Source organism: Pleurodeles waltl, chromosome 4_2 (genome assembly GCF_031143425.1).
Source record: "Pleurodeles waltl isolate 20211129_DDA chromosome 4_2, aPleWal1.hap1.20221129, whole genome shotgun sequence".
Classification (NCBI taxonomy): Eukaryota; Metazoa; Chordata; class Amphibia; order Caudata; family Salamandridae; genus Pleurodeles; species Pleurodeles waltl.
Genome location: NC_090443.1, coordinates 411,912,531 through 411,937,379, shown reverse-complemented (window position 1 = coordinate 411,937,379; position 24,849 = coordinate 411,912,531). Strand labels below are relative to the sequence as shown.

Genomic DNA, 24,849 nt, shown 5'->3' with positions numbered 1-24,849 from the left:
TCTGTGCCTGTCCTCACACAAAGCAGTCTCTAACCCCCTGGAGTGTGTCTGGGGCCAGGACAGGAAAAGGCAGGGTCCTGTGCACTACCGAGACTTCTCTTTGAAATTTGCCTACTTCAAAGACAGAATTGGTTTTAAGTACTGGACCTCTGACCCCACATAGTTAGAACACGTCTGTACTGAGGACATTCTACCAGGGAAAAGAGCTGGAAGCTGTAGGAGGGGCTGCCACAGTACCTGTTTCTTTGCTGTGCTGGCCTGCTGCTTGCTTCTTCTGTCCTGGGAGTGAAAGAACTAGACGTTGCTTTCTAAATCCTGCTTTCTGAGTTTCTCCAAGGGCTTGAACTGAGCTTGCCTTCTGTTAAGAAGTCTCAGGGACATCAAAGACTTCATCTGCCAGTGCAGTGCCTGGGCTCTTCTGCGGAGAGTCCTGACTTGCCAGGTGGTGCCAGTTTCAGTCCCTGGGCTCTTGGAAGTGTAAGCTGGAGGCTTAAATGAGAAACTCTACACACCGACACACCACAGCTGAAAAATTGACACAGTGCCTGTCCCGTGGCTGGAAATTTGATGTAGCACCTGTCTCGCGGCTGCAGAATCGATGCAGCGCCTTTTTTCACTGCGGCTCCATCAACACAGCATGTCTGGATTTTCCACGCATCGTTCCAGGGCGACTCCTGCAGTAAGGAACCAAGGCTGCGTGTCCGGAAATCACACATTGCCTTTCCTGCAAGGAAAGTATTGATGCATCACCTCCCCTGCCAATAAGGACCCGACGCATGGTGTCACCTGCAAGGGAAAAATCGACGCATCACCTCCCCTGCACAGTAAGGAACCAACGCATTGCTTTGCTTTTTCTGTGCCTCAGGTCCCCCGCGGCCCACATCTTCTTTGTTTTTGATGCATCCCAGGTACTTTGTGATGAAAAGATACAACCATTGATTCCTATGGATTAAGACTCATTTAAACATTTAAAAAAGTGATTTCTTTAGTTGTGTATGTTGGATTTTTGTCATTTTGGTCGTGTTTTACTAAATATTGGCTATTTTTCTAAATTGGTTTGGAGTACTTTTGTGGTGTTTTCACTGTGTTACTCTGTGAGTGTACAGATACTTTACACATTGCCTCGGAGCTAAGCCTGACTGTTTGTGCCAAGCTACCAAGGGGGTGAGCAGGGATTATGTTAGGTTTGTAACTACCTTGCCCTGACTAGAGTGAGGGTGCCTACTTGGACACTGTGAAAACCACTGCCAACTAAAGACCCCATTTCCAACAGGCATTCATTGATAACTTGGAGTCCATGGTAATTCCAAGGTTTCTTACTTCCTTAGATACTTTAGGAGATGGTCCCAGATCAACAGGCCAGACGCAGAGTGTCTCATAATTTATCTAGTCTCCACATGTTAGTATTTTACTTTTGGAAGCGATCAGTTTGAGATGGCTCTATGCCATCCACTGATCGATGGCTCTGAAACAACTGAAGATTTTTGAGTTTGCAGTGTCTTTGGGGCTTCTCAGTTTAGGGAGTATTTGTGTATCATTGGCATGGTTTTAGCTTGTGAGCTGAAATTCATTGATCATTGTCATTAATGACTTCATATAAAAGTTGAAAAGCATGGGTGAGATGATAGAACCTTGAGGGACCCCTGCATTTGTAAAGTACAGTTTGGATGAGAAAAAGAGGGAGTATAGATGACATTTGTTCTGTTTTGAAGGTAGGATGTGATCAATTCGAGAGCAGTCCCCTCTTTGCCAACTTTGTGGAGTCTTTGTATTAAAGGGTCATGGCCAACTGTGTTGAAGGTAGCTGAGAGGTCCAAGAGACACAGTGCAATGACCCATTTGCAATCTACTGTGTTTTTAAGGTAATCCCAGATGGCAAAGAGGGCAGATTCTATGCCTAGTCCTGGGCGGAATCTATAGCCACTGAAGTGTAAAAAGACTGAGATGCTAGGAAATCTAAGAAAATTAGAGTTGATGTGACATCAGCCAAAATGAGATAACAATTCCTTTCCATCCACCAGCATGACCAAACCCTCCAAACTGATTTGTAGGCTTTGGAAGCAGGGCCCAAGACACCTGAGTGAAGTCAGCAGCTGAAGCGGAATGTCCTGGGAGAGCCCAAGCCACCCTCAAATGTTCCATGCCATCCACCAAAGGATACCGGTCAGACTCATCTTGTGAGAGTAACCCAACAATTCAACAACAGCTGAGACTGACCTGGAAGAAGGATTAGCATTTCTATGGATAATTCTAGAAAGTAGAACGAAAAATGTCCTAGCTAAAGTAACCAAAAGTTTCAATTCTATAAAGGACACGCAGGTGAGGATTACACTTTCCTGTCTTTGTTTATTTTAACAGCAGCCATATAAACATGTCAATCAAAGACTTCATTTCCTATAACACCTAGGGAATCTGAAGTTTGAAACAAGTCCATCAGCCACAGTGTGTGCGTTAATCTGCTCTTGTCCCTGTTCTATTGCCTTCTTTCTTCCTGCGACCAAACTGACTGTGAAAGATTATACTTCTGTTTAGAGGACTCCATTCCCGCGAAAATCCAGAGAGCGCTTGTTAACCCAGGTGGATATCTCCAACCAGAGTAACAGAGAAAATTACAACCAAGAACACGTGAACCACTGAGTTTAAAAGTACAATCATGACCATACTGTAACATTAGCATCAATAAATTTTTTAAAGAACATTACTTGCAACCATAAGCAGATCTAATAACCTGGGTGGGCTATGATTCGTCATTGGTAGGGCAAATCCTTGCCTCCTTGTCCTTAATAGAATTTAAAATTTCCATTATGTTAGCTAGGACATTTTTCATTCTATGTCAGAATCTGGAGGTGAGGATTCTGCTAGCTTAAAGCTTAACCTCCACGAGAGCCGCAATGGAGGAGATGGGTTTGAAATAAAACCTCTTTAAGTTTGAATCCAAAGACCAGTCCACTGCATCCAAAAGATCCTCCAAGCGAACTCTGAGAGCAAAGGCTTTCAAAGCCATAGCTCCGCAGGTAGAATGCACCCCAAAAACCTTGGTATTAATTCTGGCTTTTTGCATGATCCATCGAACCTATCTTGCAACGGTCAGTGATGAGGCCGCATTGAAGGGTTTCCTTAGAGCAATTATTAATTGCCTTTCCCATGGGGGCAAAGCTCTGCTGTCATGGCCTCATAGGCTTTGATACATTGGACAACGCATAACTAGAGTCCGGAACGTCTGGGTACAATATCAAGCAGGAGTGACACAGTCCCTCTAGCAACATGAAGTGTGACAGCATCTGGTGTAAAAGCCCTCCCTGTGATGTCTAGGACTCTGACATCAGATACTTTCCTGCACAAAATCAGACACAAACTAATGGCCAACTTGGCCGACAATTGTCTAGAGGAGAGGTACCTAGTACTCAGCTACAAGGTAAGCAGGCTCAAAAACGTATCCACATCCAAAGGACTGAGGGGGATATCTACAAGCCCCTAGAACATCCTTGCACCACCATAGCTTAATTTTTTTTAATGCTAAAGGGGCGCTAAGGTGGCTTTTAGCCTGCGCTGCATTTATAAAGTGGCGCAATGCTTGCATTGTGCCACTTTGCAACCCCTTGTGCCACATTATGCTTGCGCCAGGCATAATGTATGCAAGGGGGGGAGTTCTGACGCAGGGAGTCCCGAAAAAATGGTGCAATAAAATTTACAACATTTCACTGCGCCATTTTTTCTGTCATTTTTAACTCCTGCTCAGAGCAGTCATTAAAATGACACACCCATTTTAATCAATGGGCCTCCCTGTGCTTTGCTGCACTGTTTGACCCTAGCGCAGAAAAGCACCACAATAGCGTCCAAAATGTTGACACTATTGTCCTAATGACCGCCATGGTGCACCTTATTGTAAATATGGCGCAACCATGGTGTCGTTAGGTGGGGCAGGGGCGACGCAAGAAAAGTGGCCTATCAGGACCAATGCACCACTTTCTTTAACTATGCCCCTGAATATCTTGTCTCTGATGGAAGAGAGAACTGAATGCCCCGTAGCATTTTCTTAACCAAGGGATGTTCCCCGACGGCAGGCCCCTATTCATTCCATCAGAACTGGAAACCATACTTGCCAATTCCACATTGGGGTTACCACCACCAGGTCTGCCCCCTACCTGTGCTCTTGAGTCGCCAAGTGCATTATCATGGCGAAGGGGGAAAAGCATAGCCCTGTTCCATCGACCAGTCTTGAAGGAACGCATCGGCCAACACCACTCCGAGGTCCAGCCTCCAACTTAAGTTCCAGGGAAGTTGATGGCCAAGCCTGAACCCAAATAGATTGTTCATGAATGGGCCCTAGCAGGCTGAGAGGGCTCGAAACATGGCTGGAAGTAGTTGCCACAGGCTCATACCCAGGTGACTTTGAGATTGCCAATCTGCAACTTGGTTGATTGACCCTGGGAGATGTTCCGCCGTAGCCGAAACTTGATCTTCGAGCGGTTGTCCCAAAAGTTCTTGGCCAGATCTATAAGGGCCCAATACTGCGTACCCCCCAGGTGGTTGCTATAACAGACCGTCGCAACATTGTCCATTTTCAGAAGGACACAACATTGAAATAGTCTCTGGTCCAGCATCTCACTGCCAAAGAACCGGCCATCAGTTACAAGCAGTTCATATGCAGGGATAGCTCTGCGGCGGACCATCCTCTGCTGGTGGTGAACTTGCCACATACTCCCTAACCAGTGCCACTGGCATCTGACTCAATCACCATGTCCGGCTGTTATCTAAAAATGGCACACCTGTTCCACGCCTCCATGTGGGACAGCCACCAATGGAGTTCTTCTCTGGCCTCCATTGAGGGGGGGAAGTATTGGTAGTAAGTAAGACTGAGGCGTTAGGTAAGACTGAGGCGTAGGTGAGATGCCTTCAGCCATTGGAGGGCCCGAAAGTGTAGGGGACCTGGGAAAAATGGCCTGGCTGGAGGATGACAAGAGACCCACCACCCTGGTGATCTGTTGGAGGGAGGTCTGTGGTTTTACCAGGGTTCTCCTCACCTCGTGCCATATTCCTGGATGAGAGGCTCAGTGTTTTTGATACCAAGTTGATTATAAAACTAAGGAACGTGAGGGAATGAGGCAGGGAAAGGGCAGACTTCTTGTGATTGATAACAAAACCTATGGGCTGGAGGAAATCCACTGCCATCATCAGATGTGCTGACAGTGTGCAAGGACATTGGTCTACGAGAAACATGTCATCCAGGTACACAATCATGCGTACGCTGGATGCCCTCAGATGTTTGACGAAAGGCTTGAGAACCTTTATAAAGCACCAGGAAGCAAAGGAGAGGTCGAAAGGTAGAGAGGTGAATTTAAAAGTCTGTCCCTGCCATTGAAACTGGAGAAACCAACCATGTGGCGGGAAGTTGGGGACCATAAGATACGCATCCTTTAGGTCAAGCCTCAACATACACTTGTTGGAGAAAGAAGGTCCCAAAGGAGATGGATGCCCTCCATTTTGAAGCAGCGGAAGATCAACCACTCATTGAATTCCTGGAGACTGATCACAGGGAGATGGCCTCCATCCCGTTTCTCTACCAGAAACAGGTTGCTTGAAAATCCGTAGGGATGTGGGATGGATGAACGAATGGCCCCCTTGGAAAGGAGTTTCTGAACCTCTGGTTGAATGAGGCCAGATTCCTACTTGGAAACATGGAGAGGGTGAGGGGGTAAGGGCTGGCAGGGGCACCAGTAGAATTCTATGTGGAATCCCTGAACTGTTTGAAGTACCCAAGCGTCGGCTGTGAGAGCCCGCCAATTGTCTATGAAATGCACCAAACAGCCTCCCCAAGAGCTTGTAGGAGACAAGCGATAGTCTCACCGTGTGTGCTGGAGGAAGAACCTCCACCTCGGGGTGTGTTGTGGAAAACTCTTTGCCATGTGCATCCTCTATTTGGGTAGATCCCCCAAAGCGCTAGGAGTCCTGCCGTTGGCCTTGTTGAGATGGTTGGTGCCTACCGGAAGCAGAATAGTGGGATCGGCCTGCTGTGCACCCTCTACCCAGCCGGCCCCGGTGAAAACACACATGTTGAAGATGTGCTTACTTGATGACTGGGTCTTATCTTTTAAATTAAAGTCGACACAACGGGTCACTAAATAGCCCTCCCTGAAGTTACCAATTCTCCTACTTTGGGGGCAATTTTGATCAAAAGTGACCTGTGCCTCTCAGTAGAGATGGCTCAATTGGCGTTGCCAAGGAAAATTACCATCTATTGGGCCCAACTAGAGAGAACCTCTGGAGAGATTAGCGCCCCGGACACCTTGGTGTCCTCCGCCATATCTAAGATCATTGTTAGCAGGACCTTTATATCCAGGATTTTGTCCTGGCACAACCGCCAGAGGTGGTTGATACCTTTCTTTGGGCCCTTCATAAACTTAAAGTGGCTATGCATGGGTCAATTTGTGGTGTGATGGCCACTTTCCCGTCTAAGGATGTGTGGGGATACTCCACCCAAAGGTGGCTCCGTACTTCCTAGTCGAGAGGTTTGCAGAGCCTGCTTGCCACATACATGGCTACCTTGTCCCCCAGAGCCCACTCAGAGGAGTGAGGGTGTAAGAGCTCCTCAGGGTCCAATATGTCGGATTGAGATCCACAGGGCTCTTCCGTGGAGGGGCTGGGCTCTGCTGGGGGGTTGGATAAGAGCCTCCAGGAGTGGCTACATCGGTGGTCAAGGGAGGTAGGTGGAATAGTGCCCGGGGCTGAGGAGCATCCCAGGGCATTCAGATCTGGCAGAGTTGGGGGGTTGGTAATTAAGAGCACCTTCTTTAGCCTAAAAACACATGTAGGTCCACCCTGAATGTTGGGGGTGCTTGTGCAGGTTCGCCGATGGGGGGACAATGGACGATCCTGGAGGTATAGTGGCTGAAGGACCAGGGAGTTCTTACCTCCGTGGGAGGGGTTCTAAGCACCTCTGCACCATGTCCATTAACCTCTTCTCCATCGGGGCCTTTGTATCCGAGACCGCCTTAATTATGGAGAAATCCACCATGTCACAGAACTCGTCTGTGACGGGGAGGTAGGAGATCTGTTCCTCCTTGTTGTAATAATCACCAGAGTCCTCCATGTGGCCAGTGATATAGCTACGTTCTCAGCCATCCAAAAATGATGCTCAGTAGTGGTCACCCACAAGGTAAGAGAGCATCAGGTATTTGTGCTTATGGGTGGGGGAGGGGGGCCTGAAAGTATATGGTAACAGGCCCACAGGCCTTTCAAAGCCTTTACTAGTGTACTGTATAGGGTTGTAGGCCCCAGTAGACACAAATCGCCCTTTCATTTCGCGGTCACGTGAACACAGTATTGTAGCAGCCCGGGCTGTGTCTGCCACCACACAGGAGTCTTCGTGCTCCTTGTATGTCTTACTCCGTAGGTTGTAAGTGCTGCAGGGCCCACCAAACCCAATTCTACCGCAGACAGAGATGCTGGGCAATGCTGGGGGAGTCCGATGTGCAATCTGTTCCACGGTAAAGGGAAAGGAGCATCTCAATGTGAGACGTGCGAGGGGCACGCCCCCACTAGCAGTCGGAGGACCCTGCAGCCCCCCGACCATGAAACTGTCAGAGCTAGCAGCGCTGCCATAGGAAAAAACAAACACTGCTGATCTATGCAATTACATCTCAAAAGGGGGACCAGAGTCCCGAAGCTCATGTGAAGGCGACTGCGAGCAACGAAAAAAGAGGACAATAGAATAGGTACAAGAGCAGATGAAGACACTCACTGTGGCTGATTGGTTGATGGACTTGATTGTTTCTAACTTCATCTTCCCGAGGTTAAAGGGAAATGAAGTTTTCGACTGATATGTTTATATGACTGCTGTGAAAATAAACGAAGGAAGAGTATCAAAATCCTTAACTCCAAGTCCTAACAGAATCGGATTTGCGGTCTCTATAAGGAAGCAATAAGGATTACCTGTGTCTCCCCCCCTGTGGATCTGAACCAGACACCTGGAGGTGCTAGAAAAAGAAAGAAATGTACATAGATTTCCAAATGACCTGTATTGAAGGGCCATCAGGTTCCTACCTGCAAGAAATCACATTCCAGTTGAAAACCTTCTCCAGCTGAGAAATCAATTGGGAACTGAACAGAACTACTGAAAAAAGTTGCCAAAGTCTGACTAGACCAGTGGTTGCCAACCTGTGGTTTGGGACCCCTGGAGGTTCGCAAAGCCTCCTCAGGGGGTCTGTGACTGCAAGAAAATTAAATATTATTAATAGATTAATAAAGTGTATAAATGTACAGTTCAAAATTGTAAAATGTTCTGTAAATGTAAAGAAATTTGAATTGGATTCCAAAATTAAATTAGTATCCTCAGATTGATTCATGGTAGCAGTGCAGGTGCATCAAACAGAATGTAGTATGGGCAATGTTTGGCTGCAATTGAATTTAGAAAAGCTCTAGCCTTCCCTATTAAAATTAAAATTTTGATTTTTTTTTATTTATATTTGTTTACAAATTAAATAAAATATGTTATAATGTGAGCATGTGTTGGATGGTATACTTATTTCTGTATTTTGTGTGTATTGTTTTGTGGTTCAAATCATCCACAATATTTGGGCTGGGGTCCCCTGGTTTCCAGTAATGACTCAGTGGGGGGTCCCTGGATTCCAATAAGGGCATGGTGGGGAGTCCCCTGGCTCCAGTAATTATAAAATGGGGGTCCACAGAAGTCAAAAGGTTAAGAACCGCTGGTCTAGACTCTGGAACACCTGAGGATGTAATTGCCAGTCAATGTGATTTAACCATACTCTGGAAAACCAATCTGACACTGTATTGTGAATTTTCGGAAGATATTCCGCTTTGAGTGAGAGTCTGTGATTGAGACAAAAGTCTCCAATGCCAGCTCACACTATGGCCCTTATTTATACTTTTTTAGCGCTGCATTTGCTTCGTTTGTTGATGCAAAATCGGGGCAAACTTACAAAATACAATTGTATTTTGTAAGTTTACGCCGATTTTGCATCAAAAACTGATGCAAATGCGGCGCTAAAAAAGTATAAATATGGGGACGCTGTAAGATCTTCATCTCCGTAGGTCTGCATCTTATTAAGATGTAAGATCTGAGGATGTAGGAAAAAATGACATACCCCAAGATGGCCACACCCGTGTGAGGCTCCTTGTGCCCGGACAATATCCAGCAGCATCCGGGTGGAAAAGGACACAGTTGGGGAGACAATGACTGGCGACCATCTAATGAGGATCCTGGGGGTCAGTGCAGCCACGCAATGCGTCAATTTCGTGCGCAATGCAGTCTAAATTTTTCATCCCGAAATCTCCTATTTTCTCTAAAAGCAGATGATGTCCCCTTATAGCTGCGCTACCCAGTCGGCAACCTTAGCCTGGTCATCTGAGAATTCACACTATTGAAAGCCCTATGAGGAATCTCTATTAACTGGAACAAATCTATAATATTCACCCCGAATCCGGGCACCCAGGTAACTGTGCTCGAATATCCGATTCCGCGTGCACCTCATCGGTAAAGTATCTATGCGTCTGGGTCAAGCTTTATGTAAGCGTTGAACAGGCCGAAACCTACAGCGTGCCATGGCCTTGCCTAGGACAGAGGACCAGTTGGCAGGTGTTGTCATGTTCCTCTCTCCATAATGAGGCGACTGGCCCTTATGGAAATGGTCATCTTGCCCCAGCTGTTATATATAACGTTCCCATACGGCTTAACAAGCAGTTCTTCACGACTCTGCGCACACACGATTGCACTGGCATGGACTGGCAGGCAACCACAGATCGCTGGGAGACCCCCACGTTGTTTTTTGAAAGGAAGCCTGGCAGTGCCAGATTCCGAACTCAATTACATTTTGCTCACTACAGCAGTACCTCTCGCCATATATGGCGCACTCAGCGGTCACACACGACCCCCCACTTCCCTACCCTTTAAAGATGCTGCTTGGTCGGAGAGCGACGTGCGGCCGAGCAGAGATCAATACAGTTACATGCGTCCAAAGAGCCTGGGACTCCCTTTGTAGCAAATTAAAACGTCCCATTGTCTATGGCTCTGTCACAACATCTAACACATTGTCCACTGGTTCTCCTAAAGGAACCAAAGACCCCCCGTAGGCCCAGGAACTCGGGTCTGTGCACCATTGGTGATATTTCCCCTGAAGGCAGCTTGATAAACTATGAATCCATCGAGGCTGCTGTGGAGGGCACTGCATTGGATGGGTTTACTTACCTCCATTTGAAAGCATTATGCAAATCACATAACCCCACTCTCCCACAAGGTCCGGTCATATGGCATGCTGGGATAGAGGGCGCCATATCGGGGATATTTTTGTGGCTGGTTAAGGTAATCAATTTCTGTGGGAGAGAGGCCTGCTCATGCAGTCAGGACTGAGATGAGGAAGACCTGTACCCAGAGTAATGAGGTTTATCGGTAGGTAATTGGGCAATATTGGACACAGGTATTTCAAATAGTATCAAAGATGGTGGAACTGCCCTTCAAATGCTCCCCAAGGCTGGCACTGTTGGGACATATGATGGGCGTTGCTGGTGCTACCTGTCGCTTTGTCTCTATTGCAGTACAACCAGCTAAAAGGAGGGTGGCATGTGCCCTCAGAGCCCTCACAATCGAGCAATGGTTGATGGACATGGGGCACTGTCAAGAACAACTGGAACTTTATGACTCCACACTGCCGCCCATTTCTAGACCCACAGATATATGGGGCCCCTTGACTTCCTTCTTATTGAACTCCAACATATTGGCATAGTGAGGTGGAGTTTGCCCCAACCACGGAGTGAGGGAGGAGCTGGGGGAGGAAAATGGCGCAGCAATGGACATGGGCACTCCCCCTGTGAAGGAATCCGACATAGACGGATTGTGGTGCTATATGACTGTGCGGATCTGGCTGGCTGGATCAAGCTGGAGCAGATGAGCTGCCCCGAGGTTATGCTATGATTAAGACACCACTCTCCCCTTCCTGAAGAGCATCTAACACCGCTGTGCAGTCACATGGCCTCCTACATTTGGTACAGTTGATATTGCAGAGATGAGCGGCACCTGCATGGGCCTTGTCGTGACATACCATTCACTTGTACGCTGTTGGTTGTTAATAGTGTAATAAAACTGGAACATAAAAAAAATGGCAAACCCATTCCAAGCCTCCAAAAGTTTGAGCCACCAAGCTATCTCCTCTGGAAACCTTTTTCTATGCAATTATCTTCAGATACTGTAGGGCCTGATAATAACAATGCCACTTAAATACTGCATTTATAGAGGAGGCTACCAGACTTACCAACTGAGCTAGTTGGTGAAGAGAAATAACAAAGAGACTTGAACTAATTTCAGTCCTCTTTTGATCAAGATCAATTTAGGTGATGGAATCAGTGATTGTCAGGATTCGACTCACCTGAACACCAGGTTCCTGCTGGAGCGAAGCAAGTCCTCCGAATGGCTTTTGAAACTAACCCCAACACAACAGTGCAGCAGGTGTTGGCAGATAATCCCTATGGGGAAGGTGGTTGGGGAATGGGTGACAACTGATAAAGGTGCCTGGCCTTCTCTCCTCAAGGTTCGAGACAATTGTGTTTTCTTCCTACCAGGGCACTTACTGGCTTTCACCTTGCATCTGCATCCAGATTGGGAACATTAGATTACGCAGCATTTTAAAAGAACCTGTATCATGTCTCTATAACCCTTATCTCCCTTACTGGTTCCTCCGTACTATTCACAACTCACCATACCAGTTTACAAGGAGAAGTATCTTCCCTCTTTTGCATCATAAAGGAAATAGTCCTGGTAGTCTACAGTCTATATTTCTCTTCAGTTCCATTACAGTGAACTAAGTGCATTAGAAAATTTGCTTTTTCAGTGCTGAAGCAGAAATCTCTTTTAAGATTGAGGGCACTGACCTTGATTGGTCTTTTGTTTTCTTTATTTAAGAAGAAGTGCTTGTTTTTTTCTTTGTTTCAGGGCTGTAATTGGATCATTAGAAGGCTGGACCCTCGGAGGTGTCACCAGGAAAGGAACTGTTCACCTTGATTTTGATCAGGAACAGATAAGTCTCACCACAGCGGAACTGCATGGCCCTCCTTCACTGGAAACTTCTGAAGCCAAGCTGGGCATGAGCTTATAGACCACAACAAATAAGGTTGTCAATTCTCATGGGATTTGGAGATCTCATAGGAGTCCGTGAGACTTAGAGTCCCACTGTGCCAAAGGTATGAGAGTACAGAAGTCTTCCCTTCTACTCCTTAATGAGGGTTATTTGGAGGCCAGGGGTAAACTCACTGTAGAGTGTTGATTCCTGTCGGAGTGTGGATGCGGGCCTGAGGGTCATTACATGGGAACTAAATGAGCTGGGTAGTGGAGGGAAAGATCAAGGGATAACTATGTTGAATTCACTGGGAGTTAAGAGAGTTCTTTGGGATCATGGTCATGTTCAGGGTCACAGGCTTAGTCAATTGACCAGCCCACAAATAGTATGGCAAAGAATAAACTGGACACAAGTTGGGCATGCCATAACAGTTCTCCCCTTCCTAAAGACTGTCTAACTGGACAGGGCTTGGTTGGATGACAAGCTTGAAAGTATCGACCAGACATGGGGCAGGTACATGGGTAGCAGGTTCCCGGGAGCTCTCCTCAGGGGATAGCTTTCCAGTCTACAAGGTAGAACAGTATGCCACAACATCTTTAGAGTCAAGGATCTTGCTGACTTCAAATTCAAGATGTCTGTTGATAAAAAGAAATGGGGGAGGGTGTCCTGAACAGGACGAAGGAATGTAGATTTTCAATGGGGAAACACGGAACACAGGGTGTTTTTGTAAGTCTAATTTAATGGTGACAGGATTGATGTTTTTTGTGACCTCGTAGGTTCTTATGCACAATTTTTCAGGCCCTTCCAAATGTAAGTTTTTTTTGTAGCCAGGCAACCTTTATCCCCTATAGATTTCTAAGGGTCAGGATGACATTGACGGTCTGCTTTTCTTTTCATGTTCTGTTTATAGAGATGAAGGTGTTCTTAGGCAGCTGACAAGATTTTGATTAGATTCTTCTGATGAACTTTTACGGTCGGAACCTGTCCCAAGTTTCTAGGAAAGTCTAGAGAATAAAGCCTTAGGATTGTATCCAAAATTACAACATGAAGGAAGTTCTCCAATAGCTGAATGGGTATTGCTATTGTAAGCAAATTCAACCAGTGAAAGCCTTGAACCCAGTTACTAGCATTTGTTGTCAACAAACAGCATAAAAATATTGTTCCATAAATTTATAGGTTGGTTCAGTTTGTCCATTGATCTGTGGATGGTAGCCCAGTTACCGTTGGTGATCAGTCTGTAAAGCTGTGCAAACTACTTTCCAAAATTTGGAAACAAATTTGGGTCCTCGATCAAAAATGATGACTCAGGCTAGACCATGTAATTAAACCACATGCTGACTAAAGATTCCGATTAGTTCTGTTGATGAGGGGACTTTTTTGAGTTGAACATAGTGGCCATTTATAGTTAGCAAACACACAACAACCAGGATGGTAGTATAGCCATTAGTTAAGAGTAGCTATTGGTTAAGGTTAGGTATGGAATGCCAAGGGGTAGGGGTATAGCCAGAGGTTGTAACAAACCAGTTGGTGGTGAGTGAGAATTTTATTTTGAGCATGGATAGGACATGATTGCACAAAGGTTTGTACATCTCTTGACAAGGTTTCCCACCAGAACCACCATAGACAGTTTTGTTTGGTTTTGAATTCCCCAGGATGACCAACGAAAGCAGTAGCATGGCACCAATGTAACATCTTTTTTCTCAAGTCTGTAGTGGGTACATACAACAAATAGTATGATAGAAACAATCAACTTTAATGACTTTCCTGTTTGTTTTTCCCAAAGCTTGAGGATCAGGAGAGTTTGTAGCCTCTGATCATTGTCTATTATCACTTCTTCAGGGAGGATAGTTGATTCAGGTTTTTTGTCTTTTTCATCTATGGTAGGCTTGTGAATCCTTGATGGGGCACTGGCTTTACCTTTTTGGCCCAGGATAGTATGTATGATGTAGCCTTACTCACTGAAAAGCAATGCTCATCTCGTTTGATGATAAGTCAGAGCCTTGGCTGATTTAGAAAACTGTAAGTATGTATGGTCAGAATAAATGGCTATGGTGTGACGAGCCCCCAGGAGATAATACATCAGTTTCTGGAAAGCCAGTTTGATTGCCAAGAGCTCCCTCTCAACGATTTTGTACTTCTGTTCTGCTGGTAGGAGCTTTTTGATGAAAAAGACAATCAGGTACATATGGCCAATGTTTTTGCCCCTTTGAGATAATACTGCTCCCATATTGTGTGGCATCTGCTTCTACAAAAAAGGCAGGCTATTGTCTGGATGTCATAAGGTAGAAGTTGTAGTGAACTTAAAAAATCAAAGGCTTCATCAGCCTTGGAAGAGCAGTTAAAGGATGCCCCTTTTTTAACCAATTTAGTTATGGGACTTTCGATGACTGAGAAACGGGTAATAAATCGCTGATAAAAGTTGGCAAATTCGAGAAGAGCCGGTATTCCTTTTATGTTTGTGGGTCTGGGCCAATTCAAGGTTGCTTCCACCTTTTTTATCCATATGGATCCTAGAGAATGAGATAACAAAACCTAGAAATTCAACTTGGGTCATCTTATCAAGTTTTGTGTAAAACTGTTTTTCTCTCAGTTTCTGTAGAATAGCCCTTACATGAGACAGATGTTCTTGCTCATTTTGAGACTGGATTAGGATATCGTCGATATAGACGATAACAAAGACATTCGAAAATTCTTAAAGTTATTGATGAAAAACTGGAATATCGTGGGGGCGACACAAAGGCTGAATGGCATGATGTAGTATTCGTATAACCCATATTTGTTCCTGAGCACGGTTTTCCAGTCGTCCCCTTTGGGGACATGGATCGAATGATATGTGTAACACAGGTCCAGCTTGGTGTAAAGGGAGGAGCTTCTCACTTGATCCAAGAGGACCAGGATTACAGGTAAGGGGTACCTTTTCTTAACTGTTACCTCATTGAGTGCCCTGTAATCTGGACAGGTGTGTAACGCCCTGCTTTTCTTTGAAACAAAGAACAGCGGAGATAAAACAGGTGAGGTAGAATGTCATATGAAACTGTATGAAAAAAGCTCATCAAGATAATCCTTGAGATGTCAGGACTCGCATTTGGAAAGGGCATTAATTCTGTTGCAGGGTAAGGTTGCCCTTGACACCAAATCTATCCTACTGTCAAATCTTCTATGTGGTGGTAAGATGGCAGCTTTTATCTTGTCAAAGCCATTGCAGAATTCCTTATACTGGTTAGGGAGACTTCCTTTATCTTAACTCAGTGTTAAGACGAGGTCAGTGGTGGGGCCCAGTCGGTAGGTTCTTGATTACAAAATTGTAAACAATATTCAGAGTCTAAAGTTACATTCCAAGAGGACCAGTCTACTTTTGGGTTGTGTAAATGATTGAAATGTCAATCAGATCAAACCTGATTTGCTCAGAATGGTCATTATCACAAACTAGAGTTAAAGGTTCGGATTGGAATGTTATGCTCATAAAATAACTTTGAACCATCCATGGCTTTAATTGGTTTCAACCTTTATTTGCATATAATTGGAACAGGCAGGTTCTCTTTTTTTATGGCAAGTTGATCTCAGAAACCAGCCAGCTGAAATTGGAAATATAAGAAAGCAGAAATGTATTCCTCTGTTTTAAATTAAGGAGCTCATTATCTCTCGGTTGCATGAAGGTATATTTTGCGAATAGCTTATGCATTCTTTCCCTAAATACTGTGTTATTATACAAGATGGGATCAACATTTTTGACCAGGGGATTACGCCAATTAGCAGTATTTGCTGCCAGAAATGATATGGTAAAAGCCACATTGGCAGCATCATCTAACACACGCACAGTTTTCACAACAACTGGAGGTGGCATTGGGTCATGAAAATACTACATTTTTAACTTTCATTACTAAAACATTCTGGACCCGCAAAGGTACACATGTAGGAGTTAGGCCTGTCAAATTGACTGCATCATTACCTCTGGGTGTGGAAGATATTCAGACTCCTGCTCCCCTTTCTGGAACATTCAAACTGGCAGGGAGCAAAAGGGGCATTTGAGTCCTAAGAATAGCACCTTGGTCTTTGGTCAAGGGATCTACTCTAGGTTTATAATTAACCACCTCAAACCCAAGGACTTGATTTCCCTGTTGGGCTTGGGCCAAGTCTTGCAATGCATGGGATCTATGAAAGATTCTGGATCCATTTTTGCTAAGGCAAATTGTACTTTTGTGGGCTTGGCTTTATGTCAAGATTTCACTCACCTGAACACCAGGTCTCTGCGGGAGTAAAGAAAGCCCTACCAATCCCTTTAGAAACTAACCCTCAACACACATGCACAGCGAGTGTTGATGGCTAATTCCCAGGAGAAGGGGGTTGGGGATTGGTTGATAATGGACAAAGCCAACCTTTGTTCTGTCATTATGGTTAGAGCACAATTGTTTTCTTTTCCTGTCGGGACTTTGATTCTGCAGCACCTATCAGCTTTTACCTCGGACCTGCATGTAGACTGGGGACATTAGACTGGATAGAATGTTAGAAGAACTTTTATCACAACAAACATTACTCTCACTTCCCTTATTGCTTACTCCACACTAATCACAACTCACCATAACAGATTACATGAAGGAGTATCTTCCCTTTATTACATCATAAAGGAAATTGTCCTAGTAGTGAAAGATTTCTTTTTTCCACAAGTCTATTTTTCTCTTGCGATCCTTTACAGTGAAATAAGCAAATCAGAAAAATTGCCTTTTTAGTGCTGGAGAAGAATTATCTTATATGGTTCAGTGCACTGACTTTGATTCATCTTTCATTTTCTTTATTTGAGAAGTCCTGTGACTTCATAGACTCAACTTTGCTTTTTCTTTTATTTTTTTCCCTTTCTTTCAGAGTTTGCACTGCAACTTAAGAAGGCCAAACCACTGGGGTGTCACTAGGAGAGGAACGGGTCATCCATCAACATTGACTTGGACCTGGAAAAAGTAAGTTTTTACCAGAGACGAACCACAAGATCCTCCTTCACAGGAAATGCTTGAAGCCAAGCAGGGCTTCATGGTCTGGGTGTGGTGTTTATAGACTTCCCCCATATGGCTCCCAAATCTCACAAGTTTTGGAGATTTGGCAGAATTTCAAACAAATTCAAGTCCTGCTGTCCCAAAGCTGTGAGAAGACAGAGAGTCTGTACTTCTACTCAGAAATTAGGCTATTTTGTGGCCAAGGGGAAACTCCATTTACAGTGTTGGTTCTTGTAGGACTATGGATTGGGGGCAGTGGTCATGACACTGACACTAGAAGAGTTGTGTTGTGGAGAGAAGGGCCAGGGAGTAACTATGTTAACTTTCCTTGGAGTAAAGGGAGAGCCTCTGTATAACAGTCATACTAAGGGTTACCGGTTTACTCACCTGACTAGCCTATGAAGGGACTTTGAAAGAATAATTGGGGCATGCCCTAACAGTAAAACTTCTGCCTTGGAACCTACAAGTAAACCCAGTAACACCATTTTGTGGAACTGACAAGATCAGACTTTTCATAATTTACCGCAAAGCCCAAATCTGAATTAGCTGAATAGCTAGTTGAATATGATTTACCAGCATTATCTGATCTTGTGCTAAGGTGATCATGCCACCTGATACAATAGTTGAAGAGTTTCTGCCCTTGGTATTGCAAACAAAGGTTTAAAAATCTTATTTAACACACTTAGGGGTGGAGGGAAGACCAAAGGTAAGGGAATTAAACCTGTACACTTGATCCTGCCAGATGAATTGGAAAATGTTCCTGTGGGGGCTATAAATAGGAACTGAGAGTTATACTTCCTTTAGATCTATCCCCTGGGTGAAGAACGGCTCTGAGATGTACAATAATCACTATTTCAAAATGGCAATCCAATATGATTTGATTAAATCATTCAGATTTATGACACAACTGAATTTATCGATTTCTTGTTTTTTTATCCCAACTAGGAATATATTGCCCACAAATTCTCTTGGACTAAAAGCACAGTTTTCTATTGCACCTTTTGATACAAAATCTTCTATCTCTCTTCATATTAGTCTCGCTTTTACTTTCAAGACATTAACAGGTTTTGGAATGGAACCTTGAAATAGACGTGTAATAACCACTTCATGAAATCCTTGGACAGTTTGAAGGACCAAGGAATCTTTTGAAATTTATAGACGATTATCAATAAATGAAGCTATCCTGCCTCCTATTACAAGAGCGGTAACAGGAATTTTGCTTATCTTTTGTGGTACTATTTCTTCTTTGACCAGCCATTTTCCTCTGAGGGAAAACAGTGACACTGGAAGAACTGGACACCTCATTCGAACCTGGGCCAGCAAATCAGCTCCTTTATTTGCAGTCCCTGGGCAAAACTAATCTAACCATATTTGCCCACAACCTTTTTGTGCTTGTAGACCAAACTCTAAACCTTCAAAATATATCAGTTTTGGGTGCATTTTGATTAGCAAACATTTCCTTCTTTCAAGTGACGTAACCAAGTAGGCATTCTCCAAGAAGCATCGAGCCCTCCAAGCTCAGTTAGATATTATGTCAAGATCCACTGTCTCCACCAACTCTAGAACATTTAGCCATGAACAGAACTTTGGTAAGAGGATCCACAGTATCCAGAAGCCTGTGCTCACTGTTGATACCTGTCCCTGAATCACTCTGGTGAGACACGTTATCATCTACTGGTCAAGATTTGTCATAACCCCTACTTCATTTTGAATCAGAGGTCATGGACACTTCCCCATCATCTTAAATCAGGTGGATTTACCAAAAGTTAGCCCCATTGTTTTCCTAGAATACATGGTGCACCTGGTTGGGAAGATTCTCAGAACTTAGCATGCTGAATCAAAGATGGGTCAAACATAAAATACAAGCCAGCATCAAAAACTAGCATAGGTTAGCTTTGAGTGCCAAAACCACTATGAAAAGACAGAGACATCAATCTCTACATTTTAGGCGTTTCAGGACAAAAATCATTCACATCATCACACAAAATGGCATCCGATAACAGAGGCTTCTTAATTGAAGTACTAGGAAGCTTACTTGCATTGCAATCCACCTCCTGGCCAGAGGTAGAGACTAAAAGGCATATTTATGAGCCCCATTACTTAGCTCTTGCACCAGGCAATGTGATGCCTGTGTTGGTGCTAGGCAGCCTATTGTGTACCAGCACAGTGAAAAGGACAGGAATGCACTGTGTTGCCTTAAATGCGGCACATTCCTGCCCTTTCCCAGTGATGCAATGCAACAAGGGGCCACTGCTATTGTGTGGGTACTCCATCTATCAGCGGGGATAGGGGCAGTGTGCTGTTGTCACTTTCACGCCCAGAGGCACTTGATAAGAAAGCCCGGGTCTCTGCTGCAAGGGACGCTGCCATTGTGTGGCGAATCCATCTACCAACGGGATAGCAACAGTGTGCTGTCGTCATTCTTGCACCTGGAAGCACCTGAAAAAGAAGCCCAGGTCTCCACTGCATGCAGGGCGCACCCAGGCCTGTTCCCTGGCCAAGACCGGGCCAAGACTGGTCCAGGACCAGGACCGTCTTCACCCGCCATGGGCCAGAGGAGGCTGGGCTGTTTCGCTTTGAAGTAAGATGCAATGCTGTTGTGATATGCTGACTGATCTACCTCGTTACCTCCATTTGTTTGTTTGCCCCCCCCTTGATTGCTTGACTGTTACAGTCTCTAGCATTTGATTTGAAGTGATGGGGAAGAGGAAGGCTGTGGATCTTCCCCTGCCTTTTAGTGTTACTAAGATGCTGAGGAAACCTGCTACATCTGATAAGTCTGCTCAAGACGAATTAATGCGACCAATGGAATCTAGTGCTCAGAGCACAGTAAAGGACGTTGATTGTTTAATTGAGGAGGTTAATGTCATCCTAAATGACAATGTGCCCGGGATTTCAAATGCGAACAAGAATCAAGACAGTAAAGTCCCTGCAATGGTCAGCAAAGAGATGAAAGCTTCCTCGGTTATCAGTAATTCATCGCTGGTCAAATCTTCAACTACTAATGATGTTTCATCTATATCGGAGGCCCGAAGTTCTCTAGAAGCAATTCCACTGCAAAATCTCAGTATGGGAGGCTCTGTAAGTGTTATTGAGTCCTCTAGACCTCCCCTTAGTCTTGTGGTTGTTGTATGTCCGAACATTCCATGTTCCAATAGATATAGTCCATTGGAGGAAGCTAAGCCAATACCCAAAACTTCAGAGTAGGTGCCCTGTTCTCTCCGCGAATGTTCTTGATAGATCCCCTGATTTCATTCAGCAGAGGCCTTGGCCTAGCGAGGACCTCCAACTATTAGACTTTAAAATGGATGATATGAAGAGTCTGATTCTTGAGAAAATTAATGGGGGACATGGCCCACCAGTCAGATGCGAGTATGAGTGTTCCTGTCGGGTGGGGCAGAGGGCTTTTCTATTTTTGGTGTCAGAGGCGACAGAGGTAGAATTATGACCGCTTCAGAGAATTTGCAGCCGTCCTAGGGAATTCCTTCAGAGGCTCATAGCTGGAGTAATGCTGTTAAACCACATGGTTTGGACTCTCTGAACTCCTTCATGAGCATGAACTCACGGCCTAAGGCTAATGCACCTCCACTGCGGCTTTGCAAATCAGGATGCTCTGGTGCCATAAATTATGATTCTCAGCGTAGCTTCTCTTCAACAGGTGTTTACTCCTTGGACAGTGTGCGTGGGCCAACCAGTGTGCCCTTAAGTCTGTGATCAATGGCTTAGAATCTCAAGCTTATGTATGTGCTGAAGGTCAGGTAGATTGTAATTTACGCTTGCCAACGGTATCGGGGTTCTGTGAGGAACTCTTTATATGGTCAAGGTCCTGAGTCTCTCAAATGGATATTTTTAAAGTGAGGATTCTTTGATTAACAAGGTTGTGCATTGGTTGAAGTCCAAGCAGAAATGTCTCTCAATAATTAGATCTGATATTGTGAGCGCTAAGATATACTCTCAGGAAAAGTTTGGTCACAATTTTATTGCCTTGCAGATGTGAGATAAACTGCTGGTTAATGTTCGACTTGGCATCTTTGGCATGGTCTCCCCTAACTTTTTGCCTCTGCTTCCCAGTGTGTTGATGTGTGCTGAACTCTGTTTTTGCTGTTTTTGATACTCTGGGCACTTTACCACTACTAAGCAGTGCTAAAGTGCAAGGGCTCCTATGTAAAATGTGTGGGTAAATTGGCTTATCCATGATTAGCATATTTAATTTACTAGTAAGCCCCTAGTAGAATGCACTAGAGATGCCCAAGGCCTGTAAATCAAATCCTACGAGTGGGCCTGCAGCACTGGTTGTGCCACCCACACTCCCAGTAAACAATACTCAGACCTGCCACTGCAGTGTCTGTGTGTGCAGTTTTACACTGCCAATTTGACTTGGCAAGTGTACCCACTTGTCAGGCCTATACCTTCACTTTTTATACATGTAAGGCACCTCTAAGGTAGGCCCTAGGTAGCCGCATGGGCAGGGTGCTGTGTATGTTAAAGGTGGGACATGAACTGATGTGTTTTACATGTCCTAACAGTGAAATGCTGCTAAATTCAGTCTTCACTGCTGCAAGGCCTATCTCTTTCAAAGGTTAACATGCGGACTGCCTTTAAATAACTTTAAAGTGAAGATTCCCTTTGAGAGCAGATAGGAATGTGGAGTTTAGGGTCTCTAAACTCACAATTTAAAAATACATCTTTTAGTTAAGTTGGTTTTTCGATTGGTAGTTTGAAACTGAAACTTTTAGAAAGTAGGCATGTTCTTGCTTAAACCATTCTGTGACTCTGCCTGTTTGTGGATTGCCTCTCTGGGCCAGTTTGACAGTTGGGCTGTTTGTGAATCCCCTCTAGACATTGAGACAAAGGGAGCTGGGGTGTAGCCTGCATATCCATATGAGTCATCTGTGCTAGAGTGGAGAGAGGAGTGCTCACTTACACCTGAATGGGCTGTGCCTGCCCTCTCACAATGCAGTCTCCAGCCCCCTGGTGTGTGTCTCAGGCCTGGCCTGGGCAAGCAGGATCTTGTGAACAACACAGACTTTCCTTTGTAGTAGGCTACTTCAAAGGCAAAAAGAGGTATAAGTACTGGACCCAAAACCCCTGAAAATGAGATCACTTCTGGAACCAAGAGGAACCTCTGCCAAGGAGAATAGCTGAGGAGGAGTGCTGCCCCTGCCTGTGAATGTGCTTTATTGGGCTATCCTGCAATTACTGCTTCTGTCTGCGAAAGGGGATAAAGACTGGACTTTGTGGTATATTCCTGCTTGTGAAGAATCTCCAAGGGCTTGAGTTGAGCTTGCCTCCTGTTTTGAAGTCTCAGGGCCATCAAAGACTTCCTCTCCTAACATCTGGACTCTCTGATGAGACTCCTGCCCTGCCAAGTGGTGTCCTATCCATTCCCTGGGCCCTTGAATTGTGAAGTTGGCAGACAAGAGCTGAAAATCCACACACAGAAACCCGTGAGGGGAAATTTACGATGCACCATCTGCAACTCGGCTGATAAACGATGTGCCGCCGGCCTCGGGGCTAAAATCGACACTCCTCCTGCATCACGGCTGGGAGATCGATGCATCACAGCTGGCGAAACGACACGCAACACCCGCTTGCGGCTGCTGATAATGACGCAAACCCCATGCAGCGTGGTTTTCTAACATCGTGCAACAGGATTTTCCACGCATCGTCCCTGGGTGTTAAAGTCAACCTGACTCTGAGTGGATGTGAGGTGCCCCATCCTGAAATCGACACATTGCTCTCTTGTGAGAGAGAAAAACTACACATCGCTGACCCGACCGGAGAAGAAATGACGCACGGCCTCCCTTGCGAGGATGGAATTGACACATTGCTGCCTTTTCCGACGCACGCTCGCCTGTGCAGCTTTATTTTTGACGCTAACCAGGTACTTTGTGCAAAATCATCATTTCCATTTTTTTGTATGGAGTAAGACTCATTCTTTTGAAAGTTCATATTTTAACTTGTATCTGTTGGATTTTTTTTTGTTTAGGTCTTGTTTGATTTAGATAAATATTACCTATTTTTCTAAACTGGTGTGGTGTCCTTTTTGTAGTGTCTTCACTGTATTACTGTGTGTGTTGGTACAAATACTTTACACATTGCTTCTGAGTTAAGCCTGCCTGCTTGTGCCAAGCTACCAAGGGGGTGAGTGGGGGTTAACCAGGTGTGTTTCTCCTTTGCCCTGACTAGAGTGAGGGTCCTTGTTTGGACAGGGGATAACCTGACTGCCAACCAGAGACCCCATTTCTAACAGTTAGCAATCTTATCAATTACAAATTTGCATTTGTAACCTTATGTTTTTATTAACCACTGAGATAAGATTAAAGTTACATCTGCCAAATGTTGTATCCTTTGTTAAATCTGGGGGGAGTTTGTCAGAAATTCATCTAGCACCCCTGCCTTAGTAGAGGAACTTGGGACCCTTAACCAGAGTTCTACTTTAAATGGAATTGATTGACTTCCTATTACAGCAAGGACTACCTGTATAGATGGGTCTTTAGGGTCTTTATTGCCTTGCAATAAGGATACGGAGAGTGTGTGAACCGGGGAGACTGCGAGATGAAAACCATGAGGGTTGTTCGAAATTGTTTAATCATCTCTGCACCAGATATATCCTTTCAAGCTCCCAACTTTTACCCTGGCTATAGCGAGGGAGATTATCTCAACTGTCTATTATCTCTGACAACTTGCCGGGGCATAGATAAAGGGGTAGGTGTGGATACGTTGGAGAACCCTGTGTTCTTTTCACTTGAGGAAACCAGCAAAGCTGTAGCATTTGTAAAATCAGCTAAGGCACCAGGCCCTGATAAAATTCCTTGGTAATTTGTATAAATCGGAAACATTATTCTGGGCAAGTTATATTAACACAGTCACTAATATTGTAGCTGCTGGTGGGGCCATCCCTGATACCTGGAAATGGGTGGAAGGTATCCCGGTTTACAAAAAGGGTGACCCGAGTATTCCGTCAAAATACAGGCCAATCTGCTTGATCGATAACCTGCAGGAAGTTTTTGCGTGGCAGGTTCTTGACAAGCTATTGTCTTAGGTAGACTCAAATCATGTAATATCTTCCTTTCAAGCTGGCTTTAGGTCTAAGATCAGTACTTTATGGTGAAGTATTTCACTTGGCTTTTCTTTATTGGAAGTATGTGTTTCTTAATAAACTGAAGTTGTATGTGGCCTTTATCGATCTATGGGCTGCATTTGATCTGGTCCCTAGTGAGAAGCAGTGAGAGGTTTTGTGTACCATGGGAGTCCCAAGGAACTATGGTTACATGAGGACACCTACGCTCAAGTTCGGTGAGGCAGCAATGGCGATCTTACTGATCATATTCCAATACAACATGGAGACAGACAAGAGTGTGTTCTGGTGCCCACCTTGTTTACATTATATATCAAAGAGGTGGTTCAATTGATTCTCACCTGCCAGAATGATGCACCAATTCTAATTAATAATTGGACTCCCATTCTGCTTTTTGCCGACGATTCTTTTTTGATTTCTAAGGCCTTCAAGCTCTTATAGTTAGGTTTGTAATGTTTGTAGGTCTAGAGGTCTGGATTTGAACGTTGCAAAAACCAAGTTTATGGTTTTGAGTTCAGGAGATGTCAAGCACTATACTGTTACAGTGGATAATGTACCTCTTGAAAAGAGTTAACTCTTTTGACTATTTGGGTGCTAGAATATCTGATAGATTTTGCTGGGAAAACCAGCTTTTTAAGAGCTGCCTTCTCATCATGCTGTCTTAAGTTTTTGCAGATGTACAAGTTTGAGAGTAATATCTCCTGCGAGTAAAGCT

General features: G+C 44.6%; 1 protein-coding gene across 2 annotated transcripts in view; it reads left to right on the top strand.

The window, feature by feature from the left end:
• The window catches only part of LOC138292818 (flavin-containing monooxygenase 5-like), a 373,180-nt gene that overhangs the window by 120,010 nt on the left and 228,321 nt on the right, over positions 1-24,849 (top strand). The window contains exons 1-2 of one of the 2 annotated variants that reach the window (XM_069231614.1): positions 11,964-12,192; positions 16,929-17,020. Coding sequence is in view for 1 of the 2 variants with exons in the window: in XM_069231613.1 (XP_069087714.1) it covers positions 16,929-17,020 (92 nt within the window). In the remaining variant the exon portion in view is untranslated. Of the gene's footprint in view, positions 1-11,963; positions 12,193-16,928; positions 17,021-24,849 lie in introns of those variants that run through there. The other variant, XM_069231613.1, reaches the window with a different exon arrangement.